This window comes from Orcinus orca, chromosome 11 (assembly GCF_937001465.1).
Source record: "Orcinus orca chromosome 11, mOrcOrc1.1, whole genome shotgun sequence".
NCBI classification, from domain to species: Eukaryota; Metazoa; Chordata; class Mammalia; order Artiodactyla; family Delphinidae; genus Orcinus; species Orcinus orca.
Genome location: NC_064569.1, coordinates 91,240,308 through 91,256,917, shown reverse-complemented (window position 1 = coordinate 91,256,917; position 16,610 = coordinate 91,240,308). Strand labels below are relative to the sequence as shown.

Here is a 16,610-nt window from a genome sequence, read left to right as displayed (position 1 = left end):
AGTGTATGCTTCCATGTATCAGTATTGATCTTCACAATAGCTCTGCTAGAAAGGTCAGGCTTTATTATCCCTATTTGGTAGCTAAGAAAACCAAACCAGAGGCTTTTAAATGAATTTCCCCATGTCACAGAGTTAGTGGCACAGTGAGACTTGAGTCCTGGATTCTGAGCCTCCATGTCTTGTATTTCCGTCTTGTGTTCTTCTGTCAGTGTTCTCTCCTCGTTGAATGGGGATGTTCTCTTCCTCGTGTGGCAAGATAAGATACTATGGAATCTTTGGAGAATGTAACAGCTTGGAAAGTCTTCACATGAACTGGAGGCCCCTTGCATAACTTATTTCTATCAAGTTTCCTTCCTATTTTGTTTGTTAAAGTAGCTTGTGGTCTACAGTTTATCTTTTTGTATTTTATTCACTTATTTTGCTTGCCAGCAGCACTGTGGACTATGATTGTGATTTGCTCTTTAGATTGGAGAACACTGCTTTCCTGGGAGTGTCACGAAAAACAGGCCCATGAGGAGTGAAATAAACCTTCCTTTTATAATTTTGCATCTTTAATGTAAAGAAGATTAATGTCACAGTATTAGACTCTGATTTTTTAAATGCTAGTCAGTGGCTCCTTAAAAAGTTTTTTCCTTCGCTTTTCTAAAAGTATGTTGAAAACTATTATATACACATGCTCAAGTGATTCCCCCAGAATGGAAATATCAGAGGAGATGTTTAAGTTGACAGATGTGACTTGGATAATTAGGGATTTAAATTTGGAGTAGCAGCCTTACTTCTAGTTTAGAGTATAGATTTTAAATGACCTAAGAGATTTTTTTCCCCAAAGTATTTTCTTTTTTCTTGAGAATTTTTAATTTCCCTTTTTCTAACGAGTTATCTTTGTTATCCCTGGAATGGACTTTATTTTATTTATTTATTTTTTTGCAGTACGCGGGCCTCTCACTGTTGTGGCCTCTCCCGTTGCGGAGCACAGGCTCCGGACGCGCAGGCTCAGCAGCCATGGCTCACGGGCCCAGCCGCCCCGCGGCATGTGGGATCTTCCCGGACCGGGGCACGAACCTGCGTCCCCTGCATCGGCAGGCGGACTCTCAACCACTGAGCCACCAGGGAAGCCCTGGACTTTATTTTCTGTCCAGTTTTTTGCAAATGTACTTTCAGGGCTTTTACTTATTTTGATTGGGATCCATGGGCAATAGCAAATGCATTTTCTGTCATACTCATTTGGTTTGGTGGCAAAGAAATGATGGCTACTTTTCTTTCCTTGGGGAGATTTCAAATGGAGGACATAGTGAGGGTGTTCAAGTTCTAGCTCAGTGATTTCAAGCTTAAAAAAAAAGGTGGCGGGCTTCCCTGGTGGCACAGTGGTTGAGGGTCCGCCTGCCGATGCAGGGGACACGGGTTCGTGCCCCGGTCCGGGAAGATCCCACATGCCGCGGAGTGGCTGGGCCCATTGAGCCTGCGCGTCCGGAGCCTGTGCTCCGCAACGGGAGAGGCCACAACAGTGAGAGGCCCACGTACTGAAAAAAAAAAAAAAAGGTGGCAACCTCTAGTGAGTAATACCTTTTGAATTATGACCCAGTACACACACACACACACACACACACACACACACACACACACACACACACACACACACACAAATACTTACCCTTACTACGTTCTCAGCGCTGTGATATTTTCCATTCTCTTCCATTCCACTAAAAAAAAAAAAACTGTTGATTATGACCAACAGTTGATTGACCAAAATTGATTTTCTGAACCCACTAATGGATTGCACACTGTAGTTTTGAAAAACAAAATTCTAATAGTTGTCGTCCTTAAAAATGCCACCTTAAAGAAAACCCATACATAACCTTTAGTCGTCACTTCACCATTCCCCTGACGCCAGCCCTGAGCAACCTCTAATCTACTGTCCAGCTCTGTGGATTTGCCTATTCTGGACATTTCATAAAAACAGAATCATACAATATCTGGTCTTTTGTGACTGGCTTTTTTCACTTGGCATAATGTTTTCAAGGTTCATCCCTGCTGTAGCGCGTGTCAGTACTTTATTTCTTTTTTTGGTGGACCATAGCCCATTGTATGGATTTAGGAGTATTTCTATGTGCGCTTACTGTCTACCTCTGTAATTCATCTCCTCCCCCGTCTTACCACCAGCTTCAGCCTCACCGGGTGTTCTTTCCATTTTGAACTCCTTGAGCTTGATCTCAGCTTCAGGTCCGTGGAATTGCTGTCTTCTCTACCTTAGATCTGCAGTGCTCTTGACCCAGATATTCACCTTCTCATTCAGGTCACAGGGACAAAGTTTACCCCTCAGAGAAGCTTCCCTGACCACACCAATCTAAAGTTATCCACATACATACCCTGACCATTCAGTCTTATCTTCAGCTCTCTTATCATTATCTGAAATTATCTAGTGTGTGTACTTTATTGTCTGTCTCTCCCACTAAAATGTAAGTTCTGTGTAAGCTGTGACTTTGCTTAGAGCAGAGCCTGGCATGTAGGAGGAGATCAATAAGTATTTGTTGGATGAATAAATGAAAATTATTCTCAGTTTAATGTGAAGCTTTTCAAAGGTTTTAAGCAGGGAGCAACATGACCTATTGTACGTTTTTTAAAACAACATTGTGGTTGCTGTAAAGAAGGAATTTTTAGAGCTGCCCCCTCCCCCCTCCCCCCTGCAAAAGGCAACCTTAGAACTGTCTAGGCAACAGCTTTATCATTTGCTGTGTTTAATATCAGTTGCAGCTAGTACTTAATTGTTGAATGAGAAATTTTATCCCACTGCCCTCTCCCAGTTGGAGACTGGATTAAAATAATAGGTTCAGAAGTAAAATGTTCATACCTCTCTTATGTCTTACAATCCATAGCAGTTTTTTTTACTGGTCCTTTTTTTAACTAAAAATGCTTCTGCTTTGCTTTCAAATTACAAAAAGTATGAAATCGCTTTCTTTTCTTCCTACTAGGTTATCTAGAACCCCACTTTCAGCCTTTATGCAAGATTTATTCACATGGTTGCGTCTCTTCAGTATCTGTCATCGGGTCACCCATCAGTGGTTCAGGTCCTTCTGTGGTGTTGCCTTACACCCTCTAGTGGATGAAGGGCTAGTAGATGCTGCAGCATCAGCACTTTTCTCAAACCATTAATCAGCTTCAGACTTAGTGTTGCATTTTAGGTCATTCCATCCTGTAGATAGTTCAGAAGCTTTTCCCTCCTAGGAAAGACCATTTTATTTATTTTGCTGCTTACAGCCATGTACCTAAATAACATGCTTATCCTGTTATTTCTTGATTTATCAATTTGAGGCTCTATCCTTTGGCTTCCTACTGTTAAGAGATGAGAAGGAAGGAATGTCTATAAAATTGCTAATTTTTCATTGATTTAACCAAGAAATGGTTAAATCAATGTGCATTACTGATTTATGTTTACATAATATCTACATTATTATGACTGAATATAGAGGAACCATAATATTATGATTACATTCCCTTATATACTTTTTTGTTTCCCCTGGAGTTATTTAAATATATACATACATATATATAGAAAATATATATATTTAATAATTACTTTTTAAAAAGCACTATTGAGATATAATATCCATACCATAAAATTCACTCAGTGTAAGAGTACTTATTCAGGGATTTTATTAAATTTATAGAGTTGTGTCACCATCACCACAGTCCAGTTTTAGAACATTTTTGTCATCCCCCTAAGTTCTCGTGAATTCTCTTGCAGTCAGTCCTTGCACCCACCCCAGCCCCAGACAGCCACTGATCTGCTTCCTGACTCTATAAAATTATCTTCTCTGGACATTTCATGTAAATAGAATCATATATGTGTGTATGACTTCTTTCATTTTTCATAATGTTTTTGAGGTTCATCCATGTTGTAGTATGTATCACCATATCATTACTTTAAATTGCTGAATAGTATTCTATTGCCTGGATGTACCACATTTTGTTAATCCATTTACCAGTTGATAGATACTTGTATTATTTCCAGTTTGGCTATTATGAGTAATGCTGTTATGAGCACTGACAAGTCTTTGTATGGATATATGTTTTCATTTCTCTTGGGTAGATTTCTAGGAGCAGAATTGCTGGGTTTTATGGTAAATTTATGCTTAACTTTTTTTGGGGGGGGTCACTGAACAGTTGCAATGGAAGTTATTTTTGAAAACTACTCAAGTAAACCATTATCCTTCTATTGCAAATCAAAATAATACCTAGAAAATTAAAGGATTAAATCCAATTTGAAAGGAAAATAAACTATAGGTTATTATTTGACTAAATCTTATAAAAATTTCAGTGTAGAAATGTGATAGAAGAAATTATAAAAAGTATTATGCTTAACTTTTTAAGAAACTGCCAAACTGTTTTCCAGAGTGGCTTGGTTTTATCCACCTCTTCGATTATACTGAGTATATATTGGTATTTCATTGTGGTTTTAATTTGCATTTCCCTAATGGTTAACAATGTGGAGCACCTTTTCACGTGCTTATTAGCTGGTCATCTGTCTTCTTTGTTGAGATGTCTGTTCAAGTCTTTTGCCCACTTTTTATTTGGTTTTATTTAGTTACACAAATATTTGGTTCGTTTGTCCTCTTATTATTGAATTGTAAGAGGTCTTTATATATTCTGGATACAAGTTCTTTGTCATATTTACAATTTGCAAATATTTTTTCTCAGTTATGCAATTTTGTAAGACATATCTTCCCCCAATAAAACAAAACAAAACTGTGTTTTCATCCTTATGTGCTAAGTTTGGATAAACTCTGCATAACTATCATATGAAAGAGACTGTGAAAACAGGCATTTGATTATCTCTTTTCAGACCTGGTGATTGCTCCAAGGAAGATTGGCAGGTTTATAGTGGCTTTGTGTTTGGCTGACACAGCCTTTTCCACATCCTTAGTGGCAGGCATATTTGGGCAAGAAAACCCTTAAGGTAGTGAAGGGAAATTATGCTGCTTTCTGCATGTCCTAAGGGATGTGATATGGTAAGGGATCAGCCAGGTTCATTGGCTTTCATGGAAATTCCTCTGTCGGTGTGCACACACACACACACACACACACACGCGCGCGCGCGCGCACACACACACACACACACACACACACACACACCCGACTTTTGGTTTAAATATCAGCTCTGCCATTGCAGGCTATATGACTTTGGGAAGTTTTTCCTTGAGCCTTCTTTGCACTTCAATTTCTATAAAATAGGAATAGTATCTACTCTGAAAGGTTGTTGTAGGATTAGAGATAACATGTAAATTTCTTGGCATGTATTAGGGTCAGTAAATCACTTTTCTTGTTTATTTTATCGGAAAGAGGCCTTAGGAAAGCTTTATAAGGAAATGATTAGTTCTCACAGTCTCTGATTTAAGTCTGTTTTCTTATTTATTTATTTATTTATTTTATTTATTTATTTTTGGCTGCGTTTGGTCTTTGTTGCTGCACGTGGGCTTTCTCTAGTTGTGGCGAGCAGGGGCTACTCTTCCTTGCGGTGTGTGGGCTTCTCATTGTGGTGGCTTCTCTTGTTGTAGAGCATGGGCTCTAGGTGCGCAGGCTTCAGTAGTTGTGGCACACGGGCTCAGTAGTTGTGGCTCGCGGGCTTTAGAGCGCAGGCTCAGTAGTTGTGGCGCACAGGCTTAGTTGCTCCGTGGCATGTGGGATCTTCCCGGACCAGGTCTCAAACCCGTGTCCCCTGCATTGGCAGGTGGATTCTTAACCACTGCGCCACCAGGGAAGCCCCTCATTTTCTTTTTGATTCTTAGTTATTCACCATGTGAAATGAGTTATATGTATAGATTTGAAATTTCTAGTGAAGGAATGTAGCTTTGCCATATTTCCAAGAAAAATATGTCTGTGTGAGGGAAATGACATCTGTGTAAGTTTATTTACCTAATTCATTACGGGTCTTGGCAGCATAAATATAAAGAGGGAGTTATTTTTGAGACTTCTATTACTTGAACAGAATCTGGTTCAAACTGAACCAGACACTCAAGGCTCTCTGCAGCAATCTTGTTCACTATCACCCTACCCACATGTTTCTTCTGCTGTGTGTGTCTCCTCAGAGTCCTTCAGCTACCTCCAGCAGAGGCTGGATATTGATTTCTTCCTAGTGCCTTGTGCTTGAAATGTTCCTCCTTTTTCTAGCAGAGTCCTAAATATCCTTCAAGATCCCTGGCCACAGCTTAACCTGTTTTATGAAATCTTTCCTAATTGCCTCTAATCATTTGAACTCAGTTAACACATCTACATGAACATTTCCATAAGGTTCTGATCAAGGGAGTTAGGGAAGTATTATGAAGATTGTGAGCAAATTATTTAACTTCTCTAAGGCTCAGTTTTCTCATCTGTGAAAGTGAGGCTCATAGTGCCTACTTCTGTAAGGTGGTTGTAAGGATTAAATTTTAAAAAACTTCCTAGGTCAGCAGTGTCTTATTGGTTGATGTTTACTAACCTCTACCTTTAACTTCCCATGTAGTCTAGAAGAGCTCTTCTCATCTCTGGGCCCAACTTTCTTCTTTTTTCTTTAAGGGCTCTTCTGCCTATGTTGGGTTTGATTTTGTGGTTCTTGAGAGTGTCACGCTTCATTGTGGAAACTGTGGGAGCTTTTATCACTTAACGTCCCACCTCTGAATCTGCAGGGTTGCGGTGGCTCTGTGGATAGCTGAGTGACTTGAGTCAGAAGAATGGACAGTGTGGCTGTCTTTCCTCTTCTTCCCTCTTCGGTACCTAGTTTCTTGGCACATCCTGTCTTTTATGCCAGAGTTTGACTTCTTCCCCCAGCTTTGCCTCTTTTTGCTCAGTTTGGGGTTGCTGTGATTTTAGGCTGTTAGAACAGTTTGTAGTCCACTGTTGACCCAATTGCTTATTAAGTATTTTGTAAATGGATGGATCATAACTTCACTGCTTGACTTTCTAGTAGATTGACCTAATACTATGTATACAGGCTGTTGATTTGTATTGTAATGAGAGCTCTAATGTGCCCATCAAAAAGAATTATATGACTAAAGATTATTAATCACTGGGACTGTTTATAAAAGGAAAATTAGAGAATTTCCTTTATTAGCAATTTTCAAAATTAGGAAATTCACCTGTCTAGAATTACTTAGGGCGGCCAAGTAGTTAGTAGGATCTCCTTGCTCTGGTGGTTAGTACCACCAAGCAACAGATAGTCTTCCCACAGCCAGCCCTAGCTACCATTTGGTGAGTTACTTTAAGAAGCTTGATAGCTTGATATGTCTCCTCAACCCATTGTTCTTTAACAGACAACAACCATGGCAGTGATTTAGAATGAAACCAACTAGTCAAGTATAAGGTAAGGCAAAAGGCTTTGTAGTTGGTGGACAATATAGTTGTGAGTTTCAGTTATAGATCAAATATTTTTATATTTTTAGTAGCATTAGCTGTATACCATTATACTGAGCTGATTTAAGGTTGACTTAGAGAGGCAGGGGAATACAACAGATGACTTACGGTCTTATGTTAGAAACTTTGGTGCCACCAGAAAATAATTTCAGCAAGTTCTGTATAATCATGCATTTAAAGGCACAACTCTGATTTCCCTGGGTCTCAGACTCTGCTTAGCTTTTATCTGCTGAAAACACTTTAGTGGTTACTCCAGGCCTTCCATGATCTGGCACCAGTCTTTTTCCTTTTGCATTGTGTTAAGGTAGTCTGTGTTTTAGCCACATTATGGGGTAGGATAATGTAGCTTTGAAATCAAATACAGGTTTTAATTCTAAGTTTTTTTTACTTATGGTGTTCTCTCTGTTTATACAGTTCATCCTTTAAATCCTACTTCAGGTGTTCCCCCCTCCATGAAGTGTTGCCTGATGCAATTATTTGGGTACAGACCCTTAATTAATGACCAACGAACCCCCAAGGCACATTTTTCCTACTTTGTAATAGCACTTTACCACTGCCTGTTATGTTATGGTGAACAGGTTGGATGACCCACACAGTCCTGTGAGAACAAGGACACTGTCCTACCTCTTGATATTCTTGAATCCTTTTACAAAATAAATGCCCAGTAAGAATTTGGTAAAGGGACAAATTAAAATAAACTCATCTTCAGCCTTATTGAAATAGAGAGACTACTGTATTGTGATTTTTTTTCCTGTGGACAAAGGAAAAAAAACTTTGTTCAGAATTTAACTAGGTTTTTTGCCTTTGCCTTGCCAAAGCAATATGAAAAATTAATACTTAAGAAGCTAGATATCTGATCCTCAGCAGGAGAGTGCCTCTTACAAGTTTAATGGGTTTGGTCAAGTGGATATTAAATGTAAATCTGTCATTTTATGGAGCCATAGAAGGCTCTTAAAACACTCAATAAATACCCTTATTGAATTAGTAGAGCATTTCAACAGGGGACTGCCTGTGTATCTCCTGTTATTAGTATCTTTCATTGTTCCTTTAGAGTGCCTTCAGCCTGTGCTCGCACAGCTTTGTGCTGTCATGTGGCTCATAGAATCATCTAAGGTAAAGATGCTTCTAGCTCCTTAATTCTATTATTTTGTTATGTTACAGGGAACCCATTTGTTAATTCTGGCAGGTGGGTCTTAATTTCACAGTAACAAATGGGAGGTCCCCATAAAAAGAGAGCTAACATGTATTGAATACTGACTCATTAGGTGCCAGGCCCTGTATAAAGCATTGAGCAAGTATTCAGTATTATTTTGTTTCATCCCATTTGCAGGTGAGGAGACCCAGGCTCAAAGAGATTTAAGCCATCGCCCATGGCTATGTAGCTGTTAATTAGGGAATTTTTAAATGTGTTAGATTTCAAAGTTTATGATATTTCCGCTCTGCATCATGTCTTTTACTTATTTACTTTTATTTGAATGTGTTTCTTTTTACATTTTACTTGCACGTTTGATTTTTCTTTGGTCGGCAGCAAATGTTAATTCCCTACTTGCTCCCCTCCCTGCCCTTTAGTGAGGGGATGATAATTCTGTATTATGTTTCTGTAGTCCTCTAGTTTACACATCGCTTCATATCTATTCTTGTTTGGTCTTGGTGAATGGCGGTCTGCATGCAGGGGGGCAGGGTTTTCATCGCCACTGGCAGCTGAGGAAATTAAGATTTCCAGTTTTGTGACAGATTTGCCAAAGGTGGTAATAATAAGTGGCGCCAAAATTAGCTTTTGTTGTTGTTGTTGTTAGCTTTTGTTTTGAAGAGGAACACTGATCTACAGACTAAATTTTTTAGCAGCAAATTCTCTTCTTCAGACAAACTACATGGACACAATATATAAAAATGTAAGTGGAGTGGTCCTAGTAGAAAAGATGTGGAAGGCCTGGGGCCCCACCCTCTGGGTTTCCTGTGCCCATGAGGCCTCTCAGCTGACCGGAGCACAATTTGAAAACCACTGGGGAATGAGCAAAGAACTCTGGTGCCAGACAGATCTGGATTCAGTCTGTAGTTTGGGCTCTTAGGTTTGGTTCTTCATTTGTAAAATGGGTATGCTTTTCACAGGATTGCTGATAAATATTAACTAAAAAACAGACCAAGCCTAGCACAGTGCCCTTGGCTTCTGTAGAGGAGAGATCAAGTTGACAGGCAGCATAGGTTTGGCCACTTGCCCTGTGTGGTCCTCCTGCTAAACCTGGGGTGGTGGGAGGGAGCTCGCTGCTGAGGCTGGGCCTCCATAGGACTTATTACCCAGAACTTTGTACTTGACCGAAGGCTCAGACATCACATTTATCAATAGTTTAGAACAGGGATGGGCAAACATTTTCTGTAAAGGATCAGAGAGTAAATATTCCAAGCTTTGGGGCCATCTAGTCTCTGCTGCAGCTACTCAGTTCTGTTGCTGCAGCACAGATGCAACCGTAGACAATATGGAAACGACTGAGCATGGTTGTGTTCTAATAAAACTTTATTTGTGGGCACTGAATTTTGAATTTCATATAATTTTCATATATCACAAAATATGCTCTTGATTTCTTCAACCACTAAAAATGTAAAAACTTGTCTGAGCTCTTGGACTGTACGTGGGTTGTACGTAAACAAGTGACAGGCTGGATTTGGCCGGTGGGCCAAAGTTTGCTCACGCCCAGTTTAGACGTTGCTTGTTGGTAATCAATGCAGGTTTTTTTTTTTAAAAATAAATTTATTTGTTTATTTTTGGCTGTGTGGGGTCTTTGTTGCTGCGTGTGGGCTTTCTCTAGTTGCGGCGAGCGGGGGCTACTCTTTGTTGTGGTGTGCGGGCTTCTCTTGTTGCAGAGCACAGGCTTTAGGAGCATGGGCTTCAGTAGTTGCGGCACAGGCTCAGTAGTTGTGGCTCGCGGGCTATAGAGCACAGGCTCAGTAGTTGTAGCCCACGAGCTTAGTTGCTCTGCGGCCTGTGGGATCTTCCGGGACCAGGGCTCGAACCCGTGTTCCCTGCATTGGCAGGCAGATTCTTAACCACTGCGCCACCAGGGAAGCCTTCAATGCAGTTTTTGATCCTGTGAATTTAACTTAAAGTGATTGCTATTAAAGAAGTATTGATAGGGATTCCCTGGCGGTTCAGTGGTTAGGACTCTGTGCTTTTCACTGCCAAGGGTGCGGGTTCAGTCCCTAGTCTAGGAGCTACGATCCTACGAGCCGCATGGCGCAGTCAAAAAAAAAAAAAAAAAGAAGTATTCATATTAGGAAAGGCTTAATTTTCACAATAAAAAAAGGTAGAATGTTTTCATCCCGTACCTTTCAGGAATCATTACATGTTCATTAGTTTCTTTACCCTCTATGAAGTGGTTAAAATGCAGTTATACTTGTCTTGGTGATGACTAAATGAATAAAGTTTCTAAATAAAGATGAAATAGTATAGTGGAAAGATCAGGAGTCATGAGGGAGTCAGGAAACTTGGCTTTGTCACTAATTTTGTGTCTTTATATATGTTACTTTACCTTTTGGGCCCTTCAGTTTCCTCATGGAAGTGAGGAAGCTGGCGATGATAGTATTAGAGACCTTTGCTAGCTCTAAAATTCTCTCATTCTACTTTTAGTTGTCTGTGATGGTGCTGTTGAACAATTTTCATCTATAGAAACTCTTAAGTACTTCATCAGTTAGTGTATTTTCAGAAATACCAACAGGGTTTCACAGTGTATTAGAGACTATTTACAACCGCAGTTTATTCCCACTGCTCGTGCTAGCCGTCTCTAGCAATTGTGCTTTAAATGCCACATACCATTACAATGAATGCCATGCTGCAACAGTTAACCTGTTTGGAGATGAGCTGCAGATACAAAGAGAAGGGGACTAGGAAAATTGGAAGAAGAAAAGACCTATCCTGACTACATATGGGCTTAGGCTATGTCGGTTTTTGTCAACAGGGGGCACCCAGAGCAAAGCAGGTGCTCTGTGACACACTGTACACTGCCCTTCTTCCCAGACAGGCACAGGGCAGCGAGCAGTGGATTCACACTGGTCTCCGTCCTGCACATTGCTTGATCCATGTCCACATTCGAAGACATTTTCTCCCATGCTGAAGTCAGATATTCTAAATGCAGTCCTAATAATTGTTATTTGCTTCCCTCTACAGTGGAAACCCAGTTCCCTCGCTGTCTTGGAGTGAATGATCCCAGGTTATAAAGTCTGGGCTTTTGGGTGAATGTGCAGTGTTAGGCTCTTATATAATTCAGTATCCAGTGAGCTCGTATTCCGGAAATATTGCTCTGAAAGAGCACTTAATATCTGTGTAACGTACTGTAAGAAGAGTTTGTACTTATTGCCTATTGCAGTGGTCCTCGAAGTGTGGTTCTCGGACCAGCAGCATCAGCATCACCTGGGAACTTATGCAAATTCATGGTATCCCCCTCCTCCCAGACCTACTGAATCAGAAACTCTGGGACTGGGGCCCAGCCACCTGTCTCAGCATGCTCTCCAGGTGATTCTGATGCACATTCAAGCTGAGGACCACTGCCAGAGAGGTGTACTGAAGATCAGGTGCCAGGCACTTTGCTAGGATGTTCATCTTCATTTTCCAGATGATACCACCAAGCCTAAAAGGTTCAGTGAGTGCAAAGTCAGACTTCTAACAAGTGGTAGAGGAGGGATTTGAGTCCTGGTCTTTCTGACTCCAGATCTGTGCTACAGTGGCTGCTAAAAAAATGCGAAGAGGTTGTGTATTGTTTAAATTGATATTTTTAAGTCATCTTTTTCTCAGAATTAATATACATTTATCAAAGAAAATATAGAAAATACAGCAGGCCAAAAGAATAAAAATTGCCTTAATATATTAACTTTATCTTAACTTTTTGTTTATTGTTCTAATTTTGTTTCTATGCAGCTCTTTTTGCATATACACACATTATAAAATGCCTTACAAAATCTCATCATATGGTACAGACTTTTGTAGTATGCTTGCAGCTCCTTCCTACTCCATTGTAAATATCTTTTCATGTCATTAAATATTTCTGTAGTGTTGTTTTACATGGCTGCCTAGTATTCCGTTTTATGGTTCCATCATAATTCTTTCTAAACTCTGTCTTAAGTTGTTTTGATTCTGTGATAGGCTTTTTATTTATTTATTTATTTATTTATTCGCGGTACGCGGGCCTCTCACTGCTGTGGCCTCTCCCGTTGCAGAGCATAGGCTCCGGATGCGCAGGCTCAGCGGCCATGGCTCACAGGGCCCAGCCGCTCCGCGGCACGTGGGACCCTCCCGGACCGGGGAACAAACCCGCGTCCCCTGCATCGGCAGGCGGACTCTCAACCACTGTGCCAGCAGGGAAGCCCTGTGATAGGCTTTTAGGAGGAGTAGGATACTGAGTGCTGTGCTACTCTGGGTAAACAGTTTATTTACACTGAGTGGCTTAAAGTATTATAATTAAGGTGATAAATACAGATTAAGGTTGAGGAGGGAAAATGGAACTGGAGAGGCAATAATAAGCCTAATGCTTAGGTTAAATTGAGCCCAGAAATAGGAAAACAAATTGAAGTAAAAAACACAGAAGTATTAGGAATGGACTAGGGATCTGTGAGTGAGATGAGTTAAAACAAATAGTCAGAAAAATGTTTGTGAACCATTTGATGGTGCCAGTGGCCTGCTTTTGTTACTGCCTTTTTTGACATAGAAGCTGATCTGCTGGATGACAGCTTGAAAAAACTGGGCATAAGGCTTTTATAAATAATGGTTATTATTTATTGAGTGCCTTCTGTGTGCCAGGCACCATATTAATCATTTATATAGACTTTACCATTTAATTTTTATAATAACAATGTGCATTCGATGCATTAGGTGGTGTTTTCCCCATTTTACAGAAGTGGAACCTGAGATTGAGACTTAAAGTAACTTTTTCAGATGCTTCAGTTGGAACTCAGATTTGATCTAACGCCCAAACCTGTGCTTTTATAGTATCATTTATCTTCATTCTTTTTTCATGGCATGGCAAGTCATCAACCCGTGCTGGGGGCTGGGGGGTAGTTTCACTATCTCTTCAGGGACAGAGGGAAACTAGATGTGGAAGGAAGGACACTAAAGTCATAACAGAGCAGGAGTAGACTTGAAGATCCAGCAAAGCTACCACCTGCCCAGTTATCTCAGGGAAGGTGTAACCCTGCGCCGGATACTGCAGCTGAGCAGGGACGGGACTAGCGAAATGAGCTGTTGGGAGGAAGGAGCAGCAGTGGTCAGGAGAGTCAGAGCTCCCTCATTAAATGTCCCTTCCTACAGGAGGTCATAATTCCTTTGCGGCATCTTTTAACAGCTTTAATGAGATATAATTAGATACTCTACCATTCACTCATTTAAAGTACACAATTCAGAGCCCTTTTTAGTGTATTCACAGAGTCTTCCTCACTCCAAAGAGAAACCGTGTACCTCTTAGTCATCATTGCCTGGTCACCCTGTCTCCCTTGCCCCCCAAACTCTAGGCAACCACTAGTCTGCTTCCTGTCTCTACAGATTTTACTGTCTAGGATATTTTCTATAAATTGACTCAATATAATAAAGTCCTTTGTTTCCAGCTCCTTTCACTTAGCATGATGCTTCCAAGGTTTCTCCATGTTGTAGCATACATCAGTACTTCATTCTTTTTTGTTACTAAATAATATTCCATCGTGTGGACACACCACTTCTTATTTATGTTTTTATGTTGGGAAGAGAAAGGTAAAGGGAATGAGACAAGGAAGAATTCTTCTTCTTAATTTAAAATGGATGGAAAAGGCAATACCATGAAAAGCAGACCTCTCAGGCCCTCTTGAGGAATTGTAACCAAAGGCAAAGGTAAACAGGACACTTGGCATCTGCTGCTTCAGGAGCCATTTGTAGCCCAGCGGCAGCTCTTCTGACCCGGACATGTGCAGCATTCAGGGAGCTCATTGTGTAAATCTTGTGTGTTGGCCGGTGTCATTGCCCCCTACAATATCTCGTGTGGAAACGGAGAGGCCTTTGCTGATCTAATCTGGATACATTTCCCTTGGTTACTGCAGCTCTGGGTCCCCAGAGAGTCCTCTCTAAAGAGCTGCCGGTTTGTTGAGTGCTGGCAGATGCAAGATTATTTCTGACTGTACGATTTGTTCGGTGGAGATTACACCCATCTTTCAGGTCCTGATCCATTGGCCAGAAATAGCAGCTGTCATTCCCATAGTTTTTGGAATGAATGCTTACCCTAAGGCCCCCTGTACGTCCTTCTCAGTCTAGTGTTTGGAGGGCCCTTTTAGCAAGCAAGCCATGTGCCCTTCCCAGGTGCCAGGTAACTACTGTTGTCCCGTTGTTTTCTTTCCTGGTTTACCATCCAAGAAACAGAGTCCTGACCGTCGTAAAATGAATGGTCTGGGCCAGGACTGTAAGTTCCAAAACTTTTTATTTTGGATTTCAGAAAAGTTGTGGCTGACTTTTTACTGTCTGAACTTTCAGGATAGTTTAGAGAGTGACTTGTAATCACTTGTCTTAATACCCTGGCTCTCCTGTGGCATGTCTGCCCTAATGCAGAAATAAGAACCCAGGGTAGGGATCACCAGCTTGGCCCTTAGGTCCTTTGAATGTCAGAACGGGATTTCATCACATTGTCCTGGTGCTGCAGATGGAGAAACTGAGTCCCAGAGAGGTGAGATGACTTTCCCAAGGCTTATATTCTCAGAGCTCTTGCCAGTGCAGAGCTGCGTCTGTGATATGAGCCTTCACTCTCAGCTCAGTGCTTTTCCCCAGGGCCGTGTGCTCTCCTGACTAGGGCGGGGCCCAGTCCTGCTCCAGTGCACCAGTCGTGCAGGCTTTAAGGTATGTGCGAGAGTTTCGCAGGTGGGGACTGTGATGGTGAAAATCTGTAAGAGAGAGCAAGAGCACTGGTTAATGAGTTTGGGGGCCACTGATCCAAGGAGCCCAGCCCTTCCGGCCTTCCACTGTACACGCTGTCCAGTGAGTATGCGTGTTTTTGATTACGCGGTTGTAATTCCTGAGAGCCCTATGTCTCTGCTAAAAACTGTCTCTGCTGCTGCACTAACCCAGCAACCAGTCATCTTGTAGTGCCTGCCTGAATTGTTGGCTTGTGACTGCCAGCTCCTTTTCTGGAATGACTTTTGCCTGGTATCACATGAAGAGAGAAGACCAAAACCCTTCTCCGCTGTCCTTCCCACTCCCCCCTCATCTCCCTCTTGGTGTGGAAGGGACCTCGCTTCCCAGCACCCCCTGCCCGGGACCCTGATAGAGCCAGTCAGCGGGACCCCAACTGCTGGGACCAGAAGTGAAAGCAGCCCCTTCACGGTTGAATGCAGAAGCTGAGTAGACGGTCCATGCTGAGACCCCCTTCAGAACTTTCCCTTCTTCCCCGTCACTTCCTCTCCGTCACGTCCTCCCTCAGCACCGTGAGCTGCTCCACAGGAGAGGTTGTGTCCTTCACTCTCTCCCCTTCATCTGGCACACTGCTCAGCAGATAGAAAATAATCTCTGGCATCCTCACGCTGTTGACCGCCCTCTGACGGATGGGTGAGGTGCAGGAATGCTAATACAGCTGAAAGCTGGCAGCGTTATTTCTCTATAGAAGTTGTTTCCTAGTCCTCAGTAATAAGTTATAGCGACAGCTACTATTTATTGAATGCTTACTGTGCTCATCACTTACGTACGCACACACCCTCAATTCCTCGCTGTTCTCAACAACTCTCCCTGTAAGAAGATGGCAGAAGCCATATTTGACAGATGCAGAAACTGAGCTTTGGAGAGGTCTAGGTGACAGAGCTAGAAAGTGGTGGAACAGATATTGAAACCTAGGCCTGTCTGACACTGAAGCCTATGTTTTTAATAACCACGTAAAGCCTCCCTGAGTAGTTAATTTGCTGAACATTCCTGCGAAAGAGAGCTGAGTCACTTGTGCTCCCTGGGTTTTATAAATGAGGCGTCTGTGTAGCAAAGGGCATTCTTAGCACAGTTTAGATTAGACTTGGCTTTGGGATTACAGAGCAGGAACAAAGGGGAGACTTAAGGAGCCTCTGCCACTTCCTGAAGCTGGTTTGCTTTGGCCCAATGTTGAGGAATCCTTGCTCTTTGAGTCCACAATGGTTTCAGGTCATTCCTAGCCTGCGCAGTTCCTGAGAGATGGGGCTGCCCAGCAGCTCCAGATTGTTTGGGGTGGACCTAGTCCTGGTTCCACCTCGTTCCCCTAACTGGGGCCACA

The 16,610-nt window shown here is 41.8% G+C and overlaps 1 protein-coding gene across 27 annotated transcripts in view; it reads left to right on the top strand.

The window, feature by feature from the left end:
- RBFOX2 (RNA binding fox-1 homolog 2) overlaps positions 1-16,610 on the top strand; it is a 261,734-nt gene that overhangs the window by 81,794 nt on the left and 163,330 nt on the right. The window contains exon 1 of one of the 27 annotated variants that reach the window (XM_049694671.1): positions 15,206-15,358. The exons of the other annotated variants lie outside the window; for them this stretch is intronic. Coding sequence (XP_049550628.1) covers positions 15,254-15,358 — 105 coding nt within the window. The 5' untranslated portion in view covers positions 15,206-15,253. Of the gene's footprint in view, positions 1-15,205; positions 15,359-16,610 lie in introns of those variants that run through there. 27 annotated transcript variants of the gene reach the window in all.